Below are 25,378 nucleotides of genomic sequence, written 5' to 3'. Positions count from 1 at the left end.
AGTTTCCAGGAGAAGAAAATCCTCTACCCCTGTATAAGATGGTAACTCACTTTTTAGTTGAAAGAGACCAGATAAAGGTTCCTCAGAATTCCTGACAGAATTGAACTCGGCTCTTTCCAACCAAAAGGTTTAGTCTATGCTGAGTTACAGAGGAGCTAATGATTAAAATAACTGCTTACAATAAATTTGCATAGGTGGAATTAAGTCTCTTAGGCTTAAGTTGGTTGAGAACTACTTAGATACTGGAATCATGTATAAAGGTGATATGTTTTCAATTAGTTGTTAGACTTTGAATTAGCTTGAATGAAAGCTAAATATTTACAATTCTAACCCAGGTCTTTCCGACCAAAGGGTTTAGTCTATGTGGCCGAGCGGTTTAAGGCACCAGTCTCTTCGGAGGTGTGGGTTTGAATCCCACCCCTGCCAAGATGTTTTTTTAGCGCAATTGGAAGAACGACGGTACGTTATGCCCTTAGATTAGAAAAGGCCTAAGTTCGATTCTTGTCATGACGGGAGGAATCTTTATATGGACTTTTTCAATTGAAGGTAAGTTGGCCGATCTCATACGGAGGTAGCAGGGTTTTTTCTCCCGGAAACTTGGGTTTTTCATTCCGCATACAGACAAATCGGCCCTTCAGAACACGCAATTTACAGACAAAAAAATACTAGCTGTGGTGGTGGAGGTTGTTGAGCAGTTGATGTAGGCGATTGGTAGTAGAGGTTCGTGCAGCAGTGGAGACTGAGTGTATAGTAGGTGTCCTCTTGCGATGAGTCTTCAGACTCCTTGGAGGTGTCGCAAATAATAATATTTAATTGTATTGTATTAATCCTGCAAAACTTGGCAGAAGAAATTTTTTTATTTACTTTCACATCCTTGGTATTTTAATTATTGCAACATATCCTTATTCTACTGGTTCTTTTTTACTTGGATTATACTGCATAATTGAATACAATACAACAAATCTGACTTGCTCTTATCAGTTCTAGTTTTTGAAAAGGTTTTTTTAAAGTTACATTCCAAGTGCTGCAGATTTAGTTAATTCCTGTATCTTGAGAATCCACAAGAGGTAGCACCTTAGAACATTTGCTAATAATTGCAGGCTAATGGTTAAATTCAGGTATTTGGCCTCACTGAGTGAATGTGGTTTTGGAATTGTCTGTAATACATAAGCTGATAGCTGAACAGTTTAGCTATCAGCTTATGTGGCAATTTATCAAAGGCCTTTGAAAAAAAAAAATCAGTGTATAGCATCTCCTTTATCCAATGAATCTGTCTTGTTGTAATACATAAGCAGATTGCAAAAGCATTATCTCTCCCCTACAAAACCCATGCGGATCATCATAAAGAATACCACTATTATCAACTCTTCTAAATCCTAGTCCTAGAACATTCTCCAACTATTTTTGAGCACACAAACTTGGGCAATATAAAAATCTCATCTCCCTTATTTCTGATACTCCTGGCACTCAAATAAGCGTAACAATTCATTTCTTTACATGCTGCCCCTCATCTGTGAAATTTCCACACTTGCTGCTGTCTGCTCACTATTATCCCATATCCTCCCTCCCACCACCAACCAGTCTCACACACATACACACACACTTATGTATTCCATTCCTATGCTGACCATCCTCATATTTATTACTGCTTTCAGAATCCCACTATTTACAACATCTTCCTGGTCTGTCCTGTTTCTCTATTCAGCTTTCATTCCTGTTCATCTCCATTCACATTATTCTCACCTAGTCCACCCTCCTGCTCATTTACATCTGACTTCCACTGATACCTTGTTTGTCCCACTGATTGCACTTGTTTCTAGCAGCAGCCTTTCCAGGTGACTGACTCCAAAATAATCAGGTGCAGTCCATCACTCTTATAAACTCTTATCACTTTGTCAGTCTCCTGACATCCATCCTTGCATTCTCCTTATGACTAAACAAATCATTTGTTCTAACCACAACCACTATCCCCCCCCTCACATGCTTACCTCTCATATCCAGCACCTCAATCTACTTTTTCATTTTTCATCCTGAAAAGGAAAGCAGATGTTGTGCACCCCCTCCAGTCTCTGAATTAAACTTATTTAATGCCTTGTTGGGCCTTTTCTAGCCCGAATTACAATACACATGTAGTTTGGCATAGATTCCATAAGGTGTTGTATTGCATCTGTCTCCAGTATACCAGGTGCCAGACACTCCTTTAACTGGCTCAGATTTTACAGGAAAGGATTTTGCTTCCAGATCTGTTTTTCTAACATCCCATACATTCTCAGTGGGATTCAGATATAGGCTTTGTGGTGGCCAGGGAAGATAGTGGAAGTTGCTGTGATGCTTGTTGAACCACTGAACAGTTCTTTTGCAATGGCATGAAACAAGTCACCTGCTGGAAAGAATGTCAACAGTGCAGGATGGACTTGATCGGCAATGTTCAGATATTGCATGGAGAACCTGATCTTCCAGCAATATCATGGACTTGCTCCATAGCAACATAATATGCCCCACACCATGACACTTCCAGAACCTTTAGCTGTGTTTACAAAGCTAATTAGTTTCATTGCATCATGGGGCTCCTCTCTACCATCTATACAGAACAAGGTGTACCATGACTTGTTAGACCACATGACTTCTCTTTTTTTCCAGTATCCAGTCAATGTTCCTGAAATCACTATAGATTTTCTTTCTGGTTCAAAAAATGCATTGGTTTCTGTATTGGCATGTGACTGCCAATACCAAATCCTTTTCAATTCCCTGTACATAGTTCAGTGAGATATGGCTCAGGGATAGCCTTGATTAAATGCTGCACACAGGTAATTTTCAAGTGTGTAGAAAGGCTTATGCATTCGTCATACATGTTGATTAATTTTGATGGGATATATTAGAACATAGACTAAGTAAATAATCAATTTAGTCTAGTTGTTGTAGCTACAACTATTCTAACCAGTCCCACTGTTATATCAGATTGTCATCTGCTCTGTGACAAACTGTTTTTTGTACTTTGAAGATACTGGTTAAAAGATCAGTGAAATATCAGCAATAAGTCAATAAATTACTTATTTATCAGTCTGTTTTTTTATATATATATATATATATATATATACACACACACACACACACACACACAGTCAAAATTAATCAACACAGATAATTTGTCCATACAGTTATTCTTGGATGGTCCTTGTTCCTGACACTCTTAGGACCATAGTTGCACCTCCTAGACAAGCAATGTTATTTTTCCACTGATTAATTCATTTCTTTGCTGGTCCTCCCATGCTGCCCCTTATCTGTGAAGTTTCTTGCACTTGCTGCTGTCTGCTCACTATTACCCTTTATCCCATATCTCTCCCCCCCAACACCAAACAGTCTCGCATACTTCCTACGTATTCCATTCCTGAAATTACTATTGCTTGACACCTCCAGGGTCAAGGATTTTTGAGAAACCAGTCAGCTCTGCTGTTTTCAAAATTTGACTAGTCAGACAGACATCCACAGTTCTTTATTGAACTCCAAAGATCCTTTTTTTCACCCTCATTGTGATCAACAGACTTGCTGACCAGTAGCATTATCAAATAGTTGCCTAGAACATGTGATGCACTTGGCCAAGTGGTTAGCATATCTGCTCTCCAGCCAAAAGGCTGTGGGTTCAAATCTCACCATGGGCATGGATGTTTGTGATAGTCTGTGAAAATAATAGTGACAGCAGACAGTAGATGGTGTGGATGATGGAGACAGTTGTAGAGTAGGTGCCCTCCCTCAATGAGTCTTCAGATTCCCTGCAGGTGTCAAGTAATAGTAATATTTTGTATATATGCTATGCAAGTTACCTTTTTTGTACATCTGCATAAAGGTTTCTAATTCAGTGGCAGATATGTGTAGAATCTCTATAGCATGCTACTCCTTAGTCATTTGCTACTTTTCTCCATTATCATTCATTTTATACTTTTGAACTCTTCCATTTTGTATTGACCATACATCTAATGTTATTTTGTTTATGCTTGATCTCATTTCTCATCTTAAACTTAAATTCTTGCATTCCAGCAATCATTCCTGCTGTTGCTCTGTCAGGCTCACTTCTGCTTCCATATTTATGCATCCTTTTCTTTTTTCAGTCATTTCCATATTCACTTGCATTCTCTTCACTTATATTCTTGTGCTCACTCTTCTGGATATCATTCTTAGTCTAACACCTATTGCTGCCTTTCTTCACTTTCTGTTCATGACTTTCATTCAAATCGCCACAGTTATTAATGTATCACTTTCTGCAGACCAGTCTTGTTTCTTTTGATCGCGCAACAAACATGTCTGCCACATTCACCTGTGTATACATATTACCCTCTCCCCCACTGTCAACACTGTTTTTGTGTTATGCTTCTGGTTGTTCTTGCCACCATTTTTGTCTTAACTATTATACACCTAAAAAAAAAAAAAAAAAAAAAAAACACTAATATATTTAATCTCAGTATCATTAAATTTTTTTTTGTGAAATGCATTTATTTCAAAAACTAAAACTTACAATTGCTCCAGTAATACAACTGGCTGTCTTTAAGCAACAGTTCTTATCATAATAAGAGATCTGTGTGTAATCACAATCTATACAAATGCACATTGTTATTTATTTCTGCTGCTTTAAAATCCCTCTACTCAAATATTTTTTCTTTGGATGTGTCCCATAAAGTCTGGAGCACAGTTCAAATGAATATTTCCATCTGGATTTTGAAAAGCACACCATTGCCATATTTAAACTTTACATAACTGTCTTCAGTATATTAAGCATCTTCAGATTCTAGTGTGAACAAAATTGTAAACAGATTTATTTGCTCTTGGGTAAGTTCAAGAGTTACTTTCTGATGCAATATGTATTGTCTCTTTAACCATATATCTATCACCAAATGCCTTCTGGATTCTGAAGTCCTGTTTCCAATGACATTGAAACCCTTTCTGATGTACAGGGTGTTTCAGGAGGAGGGGAAAGGCATACAACTTTGAATAACAATAGATGGTAAATAGTGATTTATGAACAATTTTATTACCATGCAAATGTAGTGTAACATTTTGAAGTTTCAACACAGTTTGATACAACTGCCTGCAGTAATTCTTCAGATTTCCCATCTGAAATTGATTTCAGATGGGATAATTTCAGCAATGGTGGCAGTAATTCTGGAAGGCAGCTCATCGAAATTGGCTGGTAGTGGAGATGCAAACATTTGATCTTTTGCAAAACCCCACAAGAAAAAATCTAACAGTGTAATGTCGGGAATGCAGTAGCCATGCTACAGACACCCCCTCTACCAATCCATCTGCCTGGAAAAACAGTTGTCAAGATACAACTTTACATTTGTTAGGTAATGAGGTGCTCTTTGCTGGAAATTTAAGCATCTGTCATGGTCATCTAATTGTGGTATTAGGTACCCTTGTATGTCCAGATACACACCACCAGTAACACTCTGAAAAAAAAGCTGTACACTTCTTGCTTATGGCCCAAAAAACAGCCTTTGGGAGGGGGACACTGCAAATGTGTGCTACAATGGTGTGAATTTTTGCTTCCCTAAATTCTGCAGTTGAGTGTTTACTTTTGCACTAAGTGCACTTATCACTGAAAACGATAGTCTCCTCATTTGTTCAGGCCTATTGTAATTTCCATACAGAAATCCTAGCATATCTTATCATTCTTCGAATGTTATATGAAGATAAATTTTTAGTGCCTTAAGTTTGGATATTGTCATAAAACATGCCATGCAGGCACATGTGCAATTCCAATTTGACAAGATGCCCATTGGGTTGACTTTCTAGGGCTTCTCTGGAAACTTTCCTGAACTTCTTCCACAATAGCATTGATAGCACAGCCTTCCCATTGACAATGAACAGAACAGCCTAGTTCCACAATCTTGTGCCATGTGTAGATTGTGACCTACTAGGAGGTTGTTTGCCATATTGCATGTGGAAATTCCTCTGAACTTATATCGCAGACTTTGTTTTCTTAAACCAAAACACATATGCTTGTACTGCACCATCAAGTTGCCATTTTCAAATAGTGCAACATGTCATTCCATTTAGTGTTGTCAATTTGGTAATCAAGTTAAGTGACCAAAAATCAATGTTTTCACTACATTGACATTTGCTCAGCTTTTGTACATCTTCAGAGTTATTCTCTATTCTGTTGCAACATTATATATATCCTTTTGAAAAAAATTGTTTTGTATAAATACAAAACATAAATTTTGGTATTTATATCATAATGGATTTGTGCTGGAGATGCATCGTAGGAAATTACATGAGAGGATTGCTCACCCCCTAACTTTGAGTTGTTTCACAATAGGCCAAAAAAATTAACTGGAGGCAAATTTTAGAAATTAGAATTGTATCGTACTGCTGTCATATTGTAAAAGTTGATAAAATTCTATTTAGGTACAGATTTTAGCATAGTTGAAAAATCAATTACTGCTTACCTTTTTTGAACATTCTTTCAATTTGCTTCAAGACTGTAAAATGTTAAATGATTTAGGCTTAGTGATAGCATAAACTCAGTAATAAAAACAATTTAGTGACAAGTCAAATCAACTTTTTAAAAAAAAATTATCTTAAAAATAAAACTATTGTTTGCCTTTTTATAATGTTAAAAAATTAGTTCTGTATCCTATTTGAGAAATTTCCATCTAAATGGATTTGCCCTTCTCTAAAAATTGAGTTTTTTGTTGGAGTAGAAGGAGAAATTACATATCTACAAGAGGCTGGTCAACCTATAGTGCACTTGTGGAATGGACTATAAGGAACTTTCCACATTTGGCTTGATATGTTGTGGATTGCCTTTCTTGGGAGACTGTTTCAGAGGGCAGCATTTCAAAAAAATTTGTTCTGTGGGTTTGGAGTTGAACTGGGAGATTGAATGGCTACTGCATGTGTTTTGATGGATTTGACGAGTGGAGGATGGAGAAATTGATGCCAATTCTGGTGAACAGCAGCCAAGGAAGTACTTAGGAGATGCATGTTGCAGTAACTGAATACCTACGTGAAATTTGTGGAATGTATTGGTGACGGAGGTCATCAAATCTAACTACCCTCTTCTGTATAGAATCCAGCATTTTAGGGAAATCTCAGAAGCATCACCCCAGACATGAGTAGTATTCAGTGGTTGGGCAGATTTGTATATAGTTAGCAGTTTAGAGTTCTTAGCTTAAACAAAAAAGAGAGCCTAAATTTTTTGGTTGCAGAAGAGAATATTTGTGATGTTTATACCAAGTGAGATTTTAGGTTAGTTATCTCAAGGAGGTAAATCTGGAGTAGAGATTTAGGTATTATCAAGGGTAAGATTGGCAGAAAAGGGTTGTTTTTGTTGGAATAAAGAGCTGTTTGCCTACCATTGAAGATCACAAGGTTATCCATACTCCAGTGATGAATGTTTTGAAGATCAAAATTCTAAGTAGAGGTTAAAGTTTTTTGCAGGTTGTGATTTGTGCTCTGCACTGCTTGTCAAGCAAAAAGAAGTGCAGTGTGGTCATCAGCAAAACTGTACTGCATTGGCAATCAGCTGGACTAGATCATTTTATATATAGAATGGATGAGCAAAAGAACAGGTCCTTGTGGGACCCCAGCATTGGTTGTATAGTTGGAAGATAATGAGCCATATAAAATCACTTGGATGCAGCTTTGCAGACCACCTATGCTTCCTGAACTGCATCCAGAGTTGGTGGCTGATGTGAAATCAGGATGTATTGTTAGCATTGTCTTAAATCACACATTCTACTTCAGTTTTAAAATTTTACAGTTAACATTTATTCAGTTAACTTAATGACCATCCTTTGACTTAAATTTTATACATGAAAGCTGAAATATTTTAAAGCCTGTGGTTATTAGTTTCTTTGGATTTTGATGAATAATTCTATGGTTTATGCTTTTAATTGATAACTTTTTTCATTAAAAAAAAAAAAACAGTTTGAATAATGATCTTTGTTCTTTTTCTCATAGTTGGACCTTGATCTAACATTCGATGATTCTTCCAATACCTTTTCGGATAGCAATTCTTTGAATAATGCAATTGATCCTTTATCCAGCCCGCTGCTGCAGGAAGACAAACGATCGCGACACAGACAGCCATCTACATTATACTGGGATGACGAAGATTTTTATAAAGATAGTGAAGATGGCCCTTCAGGTGAAGATATTCCACTTCATAGTGGAGAAGGAGCACTACACACAACAGCTCAACCACAAACATCTAATGAAGGACCATGTGAGTACAAAATCTTAATATTATTTTCTTTACACTTGTTCTGCAAAGTGAAATCTATTTAATTGGACTTGTAAATATGGAGTTCATCATGGGAGGCCCACTTAACTGTCAACATGTCTATTATATTGAACCATAATCATTTACCCTGTTTGCATTGCATTCTGGTAATGTGTTCTATTCAGCCACTCCACATAAATATACTACTCGCCTTTTTTTGCCGCTTAACTTTCAGGGATAGCCTCTCGTCTTGCCATTTCTCTCTCTCTCCATGTTTTTTATAATCCTTTTGTATTAATCTGATAAAATCCTTCACTAGCCTCTACAATCTGCATTCCCTCAACCACTTTGTATAACCAACATGAGTTCTGATCACTTTCGTTATCTCTGGATCTAACACTTAAACAAAACTTGGTCACCAAATTTAAGCAGAATAGCCAGTGTGTTCAGACTAATGCCTTATACAGAGGCACCACCACCTAATCTGCACATGTCAAGGCACTTACAACATTACTTGCAATGTGCCATCAGAACTTTAGTCCACTATCAGCCATTACCTCAAGATCCTGAAGCACAGCTCTACCAATACAATATGCAACCTTAGTGCAGCATTTCTCATTCATTAATATTAAAACTATAACCCATACTTATTTATCCAAGCTAATTATATTAAAATTTTCTTGTAGAAAATTGATCAACAATACTCCTTCCTGATAATTCTACTTAATTTTGCATTGTCAACAAACATTTAAAGATCCTGGGTTGATTAACATGAAATAAGTTAAGCAGAAGGGACCTTCTTGGTTCCCCAGAGAAAACCAAGAACTGTAACATGCAACTGGTCTCATTTTCTGAGACTTCCCCATCACACAACTTTCTGGTATCATTCAGAAAGCCAATTTTCAATTCATTTTAACTAAATCTGTTATATAATCTTATCTTCTACAAGTTATACATTAACTTGCTGTAATCAGATGGCTTTTACAAAGCCCAAGAATATTGCTGTATGTGAATCTTGCTTATCCAACATCTCTTAAAATGTAAGCACATTGCTAAAACAAGACCTGCCTGCCGTTTACAAACCTATGCTGAGAGAATCCAAAGTCCATAAATCTGATCCTGATTCTATTTCTAAACAGTTCCTCTGGTACCTTCAACTTCATATACAGAGTTTTCTATAATTGGAAATGTCTGTCCTAGAACCATGCTTGTGGAGTGGTACAGTTTTGTATTCTTTTGGAACCTTTCCCACTGCAAGATTGATTAAATAACCAAGTCTAGGATGTAGTTAACTCTTGCACATTCCTTAAAACTATGTGGTAATGTCATCCATTCTTCTACAGCCTTATTAACATCTAACCTAAGCAAAACTTTATGCCTAATTATTTCACTTCTAATTCCTTAAATATTTTTTCTTCCATTCTACACAATGTCATCTACACTAGTATGATAATCACTGATAGCAATTTTAAATAGCACCTTTGTAGCCTGAATTGATGATTTCCTTTTGTTGGAAAGACCTGGATTTTAATCCTGTGTAAGATTAAGGACATTTGGTATCTAAGGTTTTAGGATTTTCCTCCTGGAATCTACCCAATTAACATGTAATATGCTGGCTTCATAGCTTGTTGCTTCAGTCATAAATCCAAAACCAGCTTTTAACTTCACTATCCTTTATAGTAGTAACTTTGTTACCATAACTATTCACCAGTGTCGCCATTCCATAATTATTCTTTCTCTTGCTTGCCACATATCAGAATTCCCTTTGATTATATTTTGACATGACCAGCTAATCTACTCATAGAATACTTTCTTAATCATGCTTGTCACCTTACTGGCCTGCAGCTCATTCTTTATGCATCTGTTCACTATAAACTGTTTTGTACCTCCTAATGTCTTTCCTCCACTGTTTGCTATATTTGACTGTTCATCCATCTCACTCATACTGTTTATTTGCATAACTCTTGATATACAGTTATGCATTATATATGTCACATGCTTCCTAATAAATTCCCTAAAAGCAGTCTTTTCCCTACAACTCAGCCTATGGTATTGATGTTAGTTGACTTCATAGCTTCTCATAATCACCCACCTAATAATTCTACACAACTTCTTGACAAACTTTCTGTTTGCATACTAATGTAATGTTGTCTTGATAAACAATCATGACAGTCCCACACCACAATAACCCAGGTTCAAATCCTGGTCACAGCAGTTTCTGTGAATTGTCTCAAAAGTGGTACAGTGTGAGAATGTATGTATAAAGGGTGGCTATTAAATAATGAGACTGGTTGCAAAAACATGGCTTATTATTACAATTGTACAACTTGTCATACTTCACCATACTCCCCTCCTCTATACACCATTGCATATGAATTTTCCATTGTTGAAAGCAGTGCTGCAATTCATCGGGTGTTGTCTGCTTCAGTAGTGCTGCCGTTTTCTCCTTTACCTCAAATCATAGAATGGCTGACAGTGGAGCCGGATTTGCAGGGAAAGATCATCACATGTGATGAGATCTGGATTTTCCAGCATGATCCAGAAACAATCAATCGATGCACTGGAAAACTCAGTCACTGAGAATGAAAAAAGCAAGTCAAAACCGAAGGCATTGCTGATAGTTATATCAATGGCATGGTAATGGTGGAATGGGTACCAGAGGGTCAGACAGTTAACCAACATTAGAACCCTGAGGTTCTGGCCAAGCTGAGAGAACAAGTGAAGAGACCTAATCTGTGGAAGAACAATGTTTGGATTCTCCATCAGGACAATGCTCTAGCCCACAGTGCACTGTCTGTAAAGCAGTATCTGGCTGATCTCAGTGTTGGACCTTGCCTCATCCACTGACTGGACTTAGCTCCATGCAAACTTTTCCAAAATTGAAATCTTCATTGAAGGGCATCAGTTTTCAATCAGTGGATGAGGTAAAGGAGAAAACAGCAGCACTAAAGCAGATAACACCTGATGACTTGCAGCACTGCTTCCAACAGTGGAAAATTCAGATGACAGTATAGAGGGAGAGTATGTTGAAGGGTATAACAATTAAGTTGTACAATTGTAATAATCCACATTTTTGCAAACAGTCTCATTATTTAATAGCCACACCTCGTATGCTTGGGTCGCTGTTTTTGTAGAGGCTGAATAAGAGAAAAGAAAGTGTGGGTATGTAGGAAATGAGATTCTGATGGACCATGAGGCTTGCTTAAATAAGAGTAGGGAACATGGCGTAACTGACATGGCAGTTGAAGATTGTGCAAATGTTCAGAGTGTGTGTGGAACTGATAGTGAGAAAAAGCTCAATTGATGATAAAATGGACAATGTTGAAAATAGTGCAATTAATGGTAAGGTGGCAAGTGGGCTTGACAGCAAACAAGCAATGTAAGTGCAATAAAAATGTAAGAGCAAATGATAATGAAAAAAAGGATGCATGATTTGAAAGTTGAGTTGGTAGAGATGAAGCAGATGTGGAATGAAATGAAGAGAATTGTAGATGTATGGAAGAGTGAAAAAGATAAATGTCAGTATGAAATAGATAATGAAAGACCAAGTGGTGTTTGTATGGTGATTAGATTTTTACGTGTGTAATAAATGAGAAGGGCAGCAGGTTCATTTTCTGGGAGGTAAAATGAATAGTGATTGAGACGTTGGATATGAGAAGTGAGCAAAGGAATTGATAGTGGTGGTAGAGACAAATGACTTGACTGGGAATAAAGAAAATGTAAGATTGGATGTCAGGAAGTTGAGAAGGATAAAATATAAATACTGTGATAGGAAAGGTAGTCAGTGTGTTGCCTGGGTATGACTGATGAGATGAGCTGGAGAGCAAGAATTATGAATATGTTACAGATGTGTAAAAAGAAAGGAGTGCAGTTTAATGTGTGGAATAAGTTTCTAAGGAAAAATTGTATAAGAGTGGACTGCATTTGAATGGCTTTGGTGCAAATCATTTGGGGAGAGAGAGACTGCTTCTGGAAAGATGAATAATGAGTGCAAAAAATGAATCTGAGCAAGTAAGAAGTAATGTGAAAGAGGAGAGATTGAAGTGATACTTATGAAGTGGATAGCATGAGTGTAGAGAATGAGAGAACAAATGTGCAAGACCCAAGGAAATGGAGAGATTAGAGGTTGACAGGGTAACAAAGCATGAGAAAGGTTGATGCTCCAAGAGGAAGTGAATGGGATGTAGGGAAAACAGTTTTCTGGGATGAGTAAGAAGAAAAAGAAATGGCTGGAGGAAAATATGGAGAAGTCGCATCTAAGTGGTATCAGAAACGAGAGAAATTTATTATACTTGGACCTCCAAGGAGTCCAAAGGCTCATCTAGGGAGGGCATCTACTCTACAACTACACTGCCATCTACCACCCACCACTAGTAATTTTACAGACAATCGCAAACATCCAAACTCGCAGTGGGATTTGAACCTTCAGGCCGGAAAGCAGATATGCTAACCACTCGACAAACTAGGCCGGCATTATTGATTATTATTACGTAACACTTCCAGGGGGTCTAAACACTCCTCAAGAGAGAGCAACTATTCTATGACTCCATCTCCACCAGCTGTAACTACCTTAATCTGTAACAATGCCATCTACTGCTGACCACCACCACTAGTATTTTCAGACAATCGCAAACAACGGTTGCATTGTGTTCATTCACCCAAAAATTGTTGGAATAAGTGAGACTGTTGGTTGAGAATATCCTAACAGGAATAGACAAAAGTATGTTTTGTGAAGATAGAAGGGGTAACAATGAAGGTGGGGTGCTATTTATAATAGAAAGTTGGCTTCTCACTCCCCTGCTTACACCTTCTTTATGCAGTTTCCAGGGATGACCTCTGGTTCTCCCCTGATCTCTTATTGCTTTATATAGAGCCTCTCCAACATTGATCCTATAACAACCCTTACTAATTTGTTGGTCTCTTACTAACTTGTTGGTCTCTATCATATCTCCCCTCTTCATCCTATTCACTAGATTCTGTAAATTGCATCTGCTCAATCTTTCCTCATATTCAACATTCCAGAGGTCAAACTATCTTAGCTTAGTCATCTCTGGACCCTTTCCAACATCTCTTTGTCCTTTTGAAAACCAGGACCAATTGGTGGCTAAATCTGGGCACAGTAGTCTGTGTGGCCCAATCAAACCTTTATATAATGGAACAAGAATTGTTCTACTTCTACAAGTTAGTGTCTTCTGCATCATTCATTCACAGAAGACTGTGTTCACAATTTTGGCAATGTGTCCCTAAATTTCAGATCCTTGTCCACTGTCACCCCAAGATCTCTTATTTCCTCCACCTCTGACAATATCCCTGCCATGCATAAATTCTACACCTATCTTTGTTTCCCAAATTTTAAAGTCTTACATTTTGCAACATTGAACGTCTATTCCCATTGTTGGATCCTACTTCTTCTCAATCTATACTTTGGATCCGATATATAGTTATTACGATGTTCTTAACTAGTTGATAGGTTGCAAGTTGATTTCTAATTCAAATATAAAGAAAACTTATATTTAAAGACTGTACCACTTTATATCTGAATTAGTTCAAGAACAGCAATATCCTAGAAGAGGAAAGTCTCATTGCTGTTTAACCTGTATGTTAATGATAAAGATTTGAATGGGGATATTCAGGTAGAAGATGCAAAGTTGGGAAGAACTAAGAGTTGATCTTGTTGCCTTACAAGACTTGTATAGATTGAATGAATGGGCATCAGAGTTGGGATGCCAGTTCAATGTGGTGAAATGTAAGGTTTATCCTTCATTATTTTTATTATTACGTGACCCCTCCAGGAAGTCCAAAGACTCGTTGAGGGAGGGCACCTACTCTATAACTGTCTCCACTAATGCCCCCTACTATTTTCACAGACAATCGCAAACATCCATGCCCACAGTGTGATTCAAACCTGCAGCCTTTTGGCTGGAGAGCAGATACGCTAACTGCCTGATCAACCAGGCTGGCCAAGTGTGTGCATGAAGTAATTTTGACTGGCAATTTATATCGAGGCTAATAACTTCATATCACTTGCCTTTGTATTCCATAATGCAATGCACATATCCTTATAGACATGTATAATGCCATGCATTATGCATATTTCAACATCTATCTCCAGTCCAGACTATTTTAGTAATAAAGTGTGGTATCTTTTGCTTACTTGTACATGGAAATATGACATCTGCATTACTTCAACCTTGGTATCACTTCTGGGTCTGTCTCTTACTGATGAGATCTCAAAGGTAGAAACCAGTCTAGGTAGTGACCCTTTCCATAATGCATAGCATTATACATGTCCATAAGGATGTGCTTTGCATTATGGGATACTAAGGCAAGTGATATGTCATTAGCCTCTATATAAGAGTTGTATAGTTACTTCACATACTAGCTTTGTTTGCTTCCACTTGGAAAAGGATTTAACCAAGAAAGCAATTTCTTGGTATCTTTTAATTTATATTATAACCATCATCATCATACATATCAAGGATTTAGGCCTAGCATGGCCTGTTCCGGCCTTAGAAGTCATAGTTTAAGAGGACGTCCTGGTTTTCTTTTTCCTAATGGCTTGTACTTTAAGGCTTGTTTTGGTAATCTTTGTTTTCATTCTTTGAACGTGTTCCATCCATTTATGTTTATATTTTTTAATTTTTTCTATTACTGGTTCTTGGTTTAATTCTTTCATAATATCTTGGTTTCTTTTGTGATCAAATAGGGTATACTTTGCAGTTTTTCTTATAAACTTCATTTCTGCTGTTGTTAATCTTTGTCTTTTTGTTTTATTGTCCAGATTTCGCTTCCATGCATTAAGACTGGTAGGGCTAATGTATTGTATACTTTTAGCCTGGTTTGTTTTTGAACTAGGTTTGGTTTAATTATAGAGTTAATTACTTCTGTTATTTTTAAATATTTTGCAATTTTTATGTTTATATCTTATTCATTTTCATATGTGATCATACATTCTAGGTAGTTAAATGAATTCACCTGTTTTAAGATCTTGTTATCTATTACTATTTTAGTTCTTGCTGGATCTTGTCCTTTAAAGGCTATAGTTTTTGATTTTTCTGTTGATATTTCTTTGGATATCTCTATTAGATTTAAAATAGCTTTCTGTAAGTAATCTTCAGAATTTGTAATTATTATTTGGTCGTCTGCAAAGAGGAGAGTGTTTAAGCTAACTGTAGGTGAAAGTTTAATTCCTTTGGTATAAATTTTTACTCCATTTATTTCATTTAAGCAGATATTAAAGAGTTGCTGAGAGGGGACATCCCTGTCGGACCCCTTGGTTTATCTCTCTTGTATATGATAGCTCATGATTTAATCTTATTTGTATTTGATTATTTTCATATATACTTGTGATAGCTTTTAGGATATTATTTGGTATTTGTCTTTCTTTTAATATGTTAAATAATGTTTCTTTTAACTTTGTCAAATGCATTTTCAAAGTCAATAAATGCAATATGTGTTTCCAAATTATATTCTCTTCTTTTCTCTACTATTAATTTTAGGCAAAAGCTGGGTCTATACATGATCGTCCTTTTCTAAATCCATTGTACCTCTAGAATAAAGTTTTCGGAATATTTCATTGGTTTGTTATTTAAGATTCTGCTATATATTTTGTAACAGGAATTTAGTATACTGATACCTCTATAGTTTTTAGGGTCATCTCTATTACCTTTCCTAAACATAGGAATCACAATTGCTTTTTTCCATTCTATTGGGGGATACCAGTTGAGTAAATTTTATTTAAAAATAAGTCTTCCTTTGAATCTTGTTCCTGCGTATTTATATAGTTCTGAACCTAGCTTATCTTTTCCATGTGATTTTCCGTTTCTTGTTTCTTTCAGGCTGATTTCTAATTCTTCTTCAGCTATTTCCTTTCCATTTTTGTTAATTGTTGTTTGCCAGTTGTCTTTTTTAAAATATTTGTCTGTCCACAGTTCTGTGTAGCAATTTGAAATTCTTCTAATTTTAATTCAGTGTTTAATTTTGTTTTCTTTGGTATCTGCATTCAGGTGTTTCAAAATCTTATATACATTGGGTCTTATTTTATATAAATCATGTTCTAAATTAGAAACAAATTTATTCCATGATTCTGTCTTTTCTGACTTCTCTTTTAGCCATGGCTCTTATTCTTTTATATTCTATTTCATCTTCTAATCTTTTACTGCTTAACCATTTGTGATAGGCTTCTTTTTTCTTTTTAATTATTTCTTTGATTGTATCATCCCAGATCTTCAGTTTTTTTCTTTTATTGAATTTTTTGGTCTTTCCTAAGCTTTCATTTGCTGCTGCATTTAGTATCGTTTTTATATTAAGCCATTCTATTTCTATTTCTTCATTTTGTTTTATTTTATCTAGATACTGGTTAATTCTTTGTTCATATAGCCATTCTACATTTGTGTCATTCAATAGTCTAGCTTTATAAGCAAATGTTTCAATTTTTCTTTCTGTTCTTGTTACTTGTAGCCATTTAGGTGGTAATTTTATTTTAACAAGGAAGTGGTCACTGCTTATTTCATATCCTCTGTGAACTCTAACATCTAGTGAAAATTTTGAGGTCTTTTCATTTAATATGAAGTAATCTAATATTGATTTCCATCTTTTTGCTGCCCAAGTATATTTATGTATGTCTTTATGTTTATAAAAGGAATTAATTATTTTTAGGTTATTATAAACTACAAAGTCGATCAATTTTTTACCATTTCTGTTTGGAGTGTTCTCCATGTATTCCTATATTATTACTTTTCGTGTTTCCAATTCTTGCATTTAAGTCTCCTGCTAAAATTATGTAGTCATTTTTATTTATTCTATTATATATATTTTGTAGCTGATTATAAAAATCAATATTATCCTATTCTCTTCCTTCTTCTGGGGCATATAAACCAATTATTGTTAAATAGCCTCTATCTATTTTTATTCTAGCTTCTATTATTCTTTCATTCCATAACTTATAATGTTTTAACTGTTTTGAAAGGGAGTTATGAATCCAAATCATGACTCCTGCTTGTGCTCTTTGGTCTCCGTCGACTCCACTGTATATCACATTAAAATTTTCAGTTCTCATAGTTCCTTTTAATTTCTTTTTTGTTTCAGTGATTACTGCTATTTTAAAATTTCTTTCATTTAGTAACTGGTCTAATTCTATTTCTTTATATGCTATTCCTCTTACATTCCAGTTTACTATGTATATTATACACTTGGTTATATTATAACCAAGTGGGGAAAAACTTTCAACACATCTTACTCTGTCATCTCTTTTGGGGAACAAAAGATATTTGAAAATTTTAAATAAAGTAATCGGGTGCTATATTTCTATCTAGTGGCAGACCCAGACTTTGGAAAGATTGCAAAATATGAGATTACAATTTTAAGGGTTGAAAAACTGGATGTCTTAACTTTTATATAATGAAATATTTCATTTAATATGTACTTTAATTCAGTATAAATAGATTTCTTACTGAGTTTATTTATTTTTTTGGATGTTTGTAGTCCCATTTTTTACCATTGTAACTAGCTGTAAGTGCCATTAAAAATATATTAATACTGAAAATGGTGTAAAAATATAACCAGTAAAGGTAGTAATCGGGAAAGACATTCTGGGATGCATCATAATTAACTCTTTACAATAAACTATAGCTTGAAATTTATGTGTTTTAACATTTCTGTGTAGTTTATTTTGATTTTTAACTAGTATATTTCTTAGAGATATCTGACATTATGTAGTGTGATTTTTGATAATTATCATGTGACACTTCCAGGGAGTCCAAAGACTCATTGAGGAAAAGCACACTCTACAACTGTCTCCACTCAGATCCAACATCTACAGCAAACTGCATCTACTGTCCACCACCACCACTAGGATTTTCAGACAATTGCAAACAGGTTCACAGTGGGATTTGAACCTGCAACCTCTTTTGGCTGGAGAACAGATATGCTAACCACTCGGCCAACCAGGCCAGCATCATAATACATGCATCTTGTGAAATTTTTTGAACAGGACATTATTTTTAGGCAATAAAATGAATTTTACTCAGTAATGCAAAAAAAATCTCCAGGCAATTTTACTATTACCATTTAAGTTTGGTAAAGACTGCTTAAACTGATGTAGCTGAATCTTGCTTAGTGTTCCTCTGTTCTAGTGAGCAAATAAGATTGCTACTTTTCAGTCATGTAAGGCAATAGGATTGTTGAGAGATTTGCATATCCAGTCTGAATTTGCCTGGAAGTGAATAATCTAGTTGCACTTGGCAGTGTGAATGACCAACTTAGGAATCCTTACATGCACTTCTGAACTATGGTTGGTCCTCTTAGACCCAGCACTTATATTTTAATGTGTAGCTTTTTTCCTTTTTAAAGAACAGATTGCTGAAATATTTATGTATTATTCAAGCTTTTATCTGTTCACGTATCAAAACCAATAAGCAAATATAAACATTTTGTAAACATAAATATACTTGGATCATAGATGTATTGCTTGTACTAACCAAACTTATTAGTACAAGCAGCATATCTAAATGATTAGTGCAAAATATATTTATGAATTTTCATTTTATTAAGATACTAAATTCAGAAAAAACTAGTCATTCCCAGACCAATTTCATAACAAATAACTTGTGTATAACTTGGATGATAAATGATTTTTAGGATTTATATACCTGTATTGCAAGCTATCTATTAATGCATTTCTTTTATTACAGGTAGTAGCTGGCATACTTTCCCTTTTGGAAATCAGTTTATAATAGGTTACTCTATTTTTTTTTTTCCATTGAGGTTTGTGTGCATTCCCATATTAGATAAGTAGCAATATTCTTCATTACCTTAAGTCGTTTATTCATGTGTGTGTACACACACACACACACACACACACACACACACACACACATATGCATTCTGTGGTTGTGTTTACTGATATGTATAAGCTTTACTTCTTTGAATAAAAGCCATGCCAAAAATAGGCTATATTCTGAATTATCTGGGAAGGGGAGGCTATAATGGTCTTCTGGTAAGCATGTAAGAAGTAGACCTCTTACCACCTGCTATGCAGGCTTTATGAAGTGAATTCTTTTTTAAACAAATCACAAACCTTAATGGTTAAAAAAAAAATAAATTCCTGATATGTAACCTCTAGGGGTTGAGAGGAATAAAGCATACAAGTTATGATAGTAGCCTAGGTGTGGGACAAATCGCAACCTACAAGTGGCATAGGCAGGACTGGTTATAGATCTAAGCATGAATTGTTTATTTACAAATGCAAAGAACATCAGAAATAAAGTACATGAAATGGTTTTGATATTTTGCTCCAAAATTCTTGGAATAAGTGAAACAGATTTGGATAAGGATATCCTGATGGGCATACCAGGTATGATGCGTTCTGTAAGGATAGAATGGAGGAGGATTGGGGGAGAGCTGTTGATGATAGGCTTCATCTCCACACAAAGTGGAGGTGAGAGATGCAAATAGTTGCAGTGGTTTTGAGTCAATATGGTGTGAGGTGGAGGTTGACAAGAAGAGATATTTAGTTGGATGTTGATATAGGGCCAGGGAATGTAGAGTGGTAAAGAAATGTATAGGCAGTTTGATTAGCAAACAAGGGAAGGGCAATTTTAATTGTCAGTATAGATTTGGAATGAAGAGATTAGCATATGAGAATAAAAATAAATTCTTGAGAGAACCGTCTTGGACAGTATATAAAGGAGGGCACATGAGGATCAAGAGTTTTAGATCTGATAATTTTATCAGAGGATATAACTAAGTAGGGTTTGTACTTCCCTTTAGTTAGTGAGTGATCATCTGGGTTGTCACTAGCCATATCAAGATTTCTGAGGAAAAAATATGGAATTAAAAGGCTAGTAATCATGAAATGCTTAAGGGACAGCTTGTAGCTATAGTATGGAATGAGGTGTTGAGAGAGAGAGAGAAATGCAATGTGGGAATTGACCAAAACGTACTTAACATTGTGTAAATGCATTCTGAAGGTCCAAGGACTAAATATAGCAGGTGTGAAATGGATGAATAAAGGGATTGAGAATGAAATTTAGAAGAGGATACTGTGCAGGAAGCAAAAGATGAATAATAATAGCAATCTATTGCATGAGGAGTATAAAAAGCAGGTGAGGAAGATAACTCAGTTGGTAAGAATTGCAGAAATTAGCAAATCAGGCCAAAAAAAACCCTGTTTTTCAGATATATTGCAAGAAGGATTATGTTAGCTAGTTAATGGATGAACATGGTAGAATAAAAACTGCTGCAGAAGACATTGTTGAACTATTCAGTGAGCAACTTATAAGGATGTTTCATCCTCATCAGGGCAAAATGACAAGCTCAAGTGTAGAGAATATAGAGGATGGCTTAATTGTAAGCAGAAGGTATGAGGAAATAAGCTTGATGTCAATAAGGCAATAGGATTTGATGACATATCACTTAAGAGAATGTTCCAGGGAACTGTTAGTAGTTGGAAATGGGGAGAGTGGAAAGATAAAATTGTTCTGCTGCATAAAGGTAGTGCCGAAACCCTGTATATCCAGCGTTGTGGTTAAGGTAATAGAGAGATTGAGAAATAGGATACAGAAATGGATTGATAACAGCAGTATTCTGTTGTCAGCATTGGTTTTGTTAAAGGTGATCGGTTTTACCAACTGATGTGCTATAACAAGGTTACAAATGTCTTGGAAAAGGGAGATACATATACAGTGGTATACTTAGATTTTGATGCAGCCACACAAGTTGTTTAAATAAAATGAAAGATAGGATTTGATAAGACTAGTGAGTTGGATCTGTGACTGGCTGTCAGATACTGTCATTACAGTATCCTGTAATGACAGTATCTGATACTGCACCCCTACTACAGTTATTGTAAGGGTGCAGCATCCTGAAATAGGAAAGTCACTAATGGTATGCCATAAGGGATCTGTATTGGGCCATTGTTCTTCAGTTTGTATATTAATGATATTGAGATGAGTGTAATTGATTTACAGATGATGCAAAATTGAAGGAAGACAATGCAGAGTCAAACAGATGTTGTAGCCATACAGGACAACTTGGATAGGTTGTATCAGTGGGCAGTAGTATAACTGTCATTTCAGTGTTGCAAAGTGTAAGGTTTGAAATTTGGTAAGTAATAATGAGTTCCAAGTATACACTTGGTGGAGTAACTTTAAAGGAGATAAGAGATTTGGGAGTGGTGGGTTGGTGGACAAGGACCTGAAATTTAGAGCCACATTTCAACTTGTGCAGTCATCATGTTGGATAATGGCTATGATGCAGAGGACCTTGATGTGCAGAAATAGAGAATATGATTATTACTATTATTATTCGTGACACCTCCAAGGAGTCCGAAGACTCATCATGGGAGGACACCTACTGTACAGCTGTCTCCACCACTACACCGAACCTCTACCACCAATTGACATCAGCACCATCTACTGCTCGCTACCACCACAGCTAGTATTTTTTGTCTGTAAATTGAGTGTTCTGAAGGGCCGATTTGTCTGTATGCAGGATGAAAAACCAGTTTCCGGGAGAAAAAAACTCTGCTACCTCCATATGAGTGACTAACTCACTTGAGATTGAAAAAGTCCATATAAAGATTCCTCCCGTCATGATGAGAATCGATGGGCACAGCGTACCGTTGTTCTTCCAATTGAGCTACGGAGGCGCTCAAAAAAACCTCTGCCGAAACCCTTGTATAATGTCTTGATCAGGCCTCATATGGATTATGTACAGATTTGATCACTGGGTTTTTATGGTGATGTGGATATATTAGGGTTCAGAGAAAATTCATAAAGGTGGCAAGTGGTTTTTGAGATGTGTAGTATGAAGGCAGATAGAAAGGATGTAAATTGCAATGCTCTGTGAATAGGTGGGGAGGGGATATGATTTGAGACATAAGTTATTATCAGGATAACATGGATGAAATTTTTCATAGAATGGGTGAAGGAAGTAGAATCAAGTCCATTCCTGGAAACTAAGGAAGGCATGAGCAGAGTAGTGAGAAGATTCTTTGCATGGAGAGTGGTTGGTGAGTGGAATGCATTGCCTGAGTGTTGTGAATGTAGACACTATGAATGAGTTTAAGGCATGGTTGGATTAGCTTTGTGTGTCTACTTCTTGTAGTGAGAGTGACTCCATGCAAGTATATGCTAATAACATTCATTGACAATTGTGTCCAAATAGCTGAAATGTTTGTTCTTTAGGTTCTCTTTTTAGACTGCAGTTGCTGTTATCAACATTCCTTCCTGTTTTTATACTCTTATTGCTGATTTTCATAGAAAATTCATTATAGTAGTTATGGAATGGCTATAAATGTAGATCTAATGTTTTGGAGAAGGTCCTGAGATGATTAAGGTGGTTTCTGGTCTGGAATGCTAAGTATGAAGACAGATTGCATTTTCTTAATGTGCAGATATTGGTAGATGGGGGGGACGTCTCCCAGATTAATGTGGAAGATGTTTTAGCATAGAATGGGTGAAGACAAGGAGAGAGAAGGCCCTGGAAACTGAAGATGTGAGCAAGGGGTGAGAGCAAGTTTTTTGCATGGCGAGTAATTGGAATGCATCACCTGAGTGTGGGGACTGAACAAATTTAAGGTGCTGTATGATAGTGGGGACCTCCTGCAATGAGTTAACTCCATGGAGGTTTGATAATAATTATGTAGCTTATTCAGTTTCTTGTTAAAGTTTGCTAAATATTTAGCATATAATGGTATTGTAAACTACATTTTTTAAAGTAAAATTTCTGTTGTTCATCACTTGTGGGTATTAAATGGTTCAGATTCATAAATCCTTCTCATTCTGTTATCCTTTGCAAAGATTTGAATAACAAAAATATTGCTATAGTATTTCAGTGTTTGTTATTCATGAATTGATTGAAATGTAATCCTTGCAGTCTATTTTCGAATGACTTTAATCATCACCAATGTTCCATATGAAAGGGAATTATCTGAGAAAGGAACAGACCAGTTTCGTCACTTGTCAGAAGAGCTTATTCTTGCCTTAGAAGCTTTATACAGAACAATTCCAGGACAGCAGGCTGTCACTGTGCTATCATTTTCGTGAGTATTAAAAAGAATTGCATTCTTAAGTTACTGTAAGATATTCAAGCTTTGTAGTACTATTGCAATAGTAGAAATTGATGTTAAACTTTTCTTAAACCCATATTTCTTAAATTTAAAGTTTTAAATCCCAATTTTCTATGTTGCTTTATTGAACAAAGTTTATCAACATCTTAATATGTTGGTCTCCATAATTTTGAGATTTAGATTTCGGTTTTTAAATAGCTGATTTTAATTTTAAAACAAATTACTCTGTTTCAAATTCTTAAAAATCATGAATTGATTGAAATGTAATCCTTGCAGTCTATTTTCGAATGACTTTAATCATCACCAATGTTCCATATGAAAGGGAATTATCTGAGAAAGTATTTTGCATACAAAATAAATGTGCAAGGTAGCTATGGTTATTAGTTGAACTCTAATTTGACTCTTGTTTCAGCTCAGTTTTAACTGTTTCACTGTGCATTCTGCTATGTAGAACAATGTTAAATATCCACTGTAAATAAATATTAGTTTTCTTTAATTTATATTAATTTTTCTTTCATGATGATGAAACAATGCATAGACAAGTCTGAAAGGACACGGACAAAACATAGATAAATCCCATTTCCAAACAGAATTGCTAGTGCAAAACAAAATGCAGAATTTTCAGAATAAAGACTTATCTGCCATCAGAAATAATGGAAGAGAATTGCATTACAAAATGCTTGAATTTTCTTCAAACTCTTAATGATCATGCAAAGTAAGTTGTACTAGGCAAAACTAGTTTTAACTAGTCTGTTTGTGTATGTGTATATATAGGCTGATTTCATCAATTGCTTCATTCTCCTATTATGCAAAACACATTTCCTTTTGGGTTTGTATATTGGTATACATTATGGGCATGGTCATTGCTCATACTAGTTTTGACCTTTTGAGGTGTCATCAGTGAAAGCTATACCTAGAGTGATACCGAGATTAAATAAATGCAAACATTTCTATATACAAGTGAAAAAAAAAAAGCTGTATCACTATTAAAATACTGTGAATCAGAAATAGTTGTAGAAAGTGTTTCCACTTGGGTTACAAAGTACTACTGTTGTAATCCTTCACTCAAGCATATACAGATGATTACATGATATATCTTCATGACTAGTCTACTTGTGTTTAGACTGATTACACATCAACTTCAGTATCTTCATTGTTCTTGCTCCCTCTGAGACTTCACAAGGTCAAAACTGGTGATGGTAGTGATTCTTTCCACAATGCATAGTAATATACACATCTGAAAGTGTTTTGCATTATGGGGTACTGAGTCAATTGATGTGAAGTCAGCAGTCTCTATATTCAAATACACCAGTTCTAAAGATACTTTAGATGCAACCTTTTGCTTATATTTTTGAGTAAAGGATTAAATTAAGAATAATTATTTTAAGTTGCCAAGTGGTAACTTAAAATAAGATACTTTATTTTTTGAGTTTTTAAAGATGTATGATGTCAATTCCAATTATAACTTAAATCATTCATGCTTAAAGCAACCTCTAGGCTTGCACTAATTCAGATGTAGCCAAAATCTTCTGCAGAGAGTGGCCACTTCTAAAATGATGCCTTATAAGAGTAAGTTACTTGACAAAATATTAGACACCAGTTAGAATGTTTACTTAATGATAACTTCCTTTCTCACAACATTGACAATCCAATCAGAAATAGCCATGATTTAAGGCAGTGTTTACCAAAGTATGGCATGCATACCAAGTCTTTAAGGGATGGGGGTACAAGACCCTTTTTTAAAAATTTGATTACTTTTTTCTTTATTTTTGTCACTCTATTATTATAGATAGTGGAAGTTCATTCTATGATTTTTTTTCAATAACAAAAAAATCTGAAGGAAGTTTTTTAAACAATGTGTTGCTTGCTGTGTATTGAATGACCTCCATTTAGAGCATCTGTGGTACTGTTGGCATTAAAAATTAAATTCAGATAGTTTGAACCATCCAGTTGAAAAGCACAAATTTTGGGATCATTTGTATCTTAAATTTATAATGGTCTTCAGTGATTTTCACCATATTATGCATCTATACATGTTTTACAAGTTGTGACAGATTTCCTATGCACAGATAGATTTTTTTTAGCGG

General features: G+C 35.5%; 1 protein-coding gene across 6 annotated transcripts in view; it reads left to right on the top strand.

Annotated features, from left to right (window-relative positions):
- Positions 1–25,378, top strand: part of LOC150109418 (basement membrane-specific heparan sulfate proteoglycan core protein-like) — a 1,783,738-nt gene that overhangs the window by 103,043 nt on the left and 1,655,317 nt on the right. For all 6 annotated transcript variants that reach the window (XM_090413063.1, XM_090413041.1, XM_090413033.1 and 3 more), the window contains exons 2-3: positions 7,960–8,224; positions 23,099–23,264. In XM_090413063.1, coding sequence (XP_090269189.1) covers positions 7,960–8,224; positions 23,099–23,264 — 431 coding nt within the window. The remainder of the gene's footprint in view (positions 1–7,959; positions 8,225–23,098; positions 23,265–25,378) is intronic.

Source organism: Typopeltis vanoorti, chromosome 2, assembly GCF_054136105.1.
Source record: "Typopeltis vanoorti isolate ZY-2024b chromosome 2, IOZ_Tvanoo_1.0, whole genome shotgun sequence".
In the NCBI taxonomy this organism is placed as follows: Eukaryota; Metazoa; Arthropoda; class Arachnida; order Uropygi; family Thelyphonidae; genus Typopeltis; species Typopeltis vanoorti.
The sequence above is the reverse complement of the archived record's forward strand: the minus strand, read 5'-3'. Positions and strand labels throughout refer to the sequence as shown.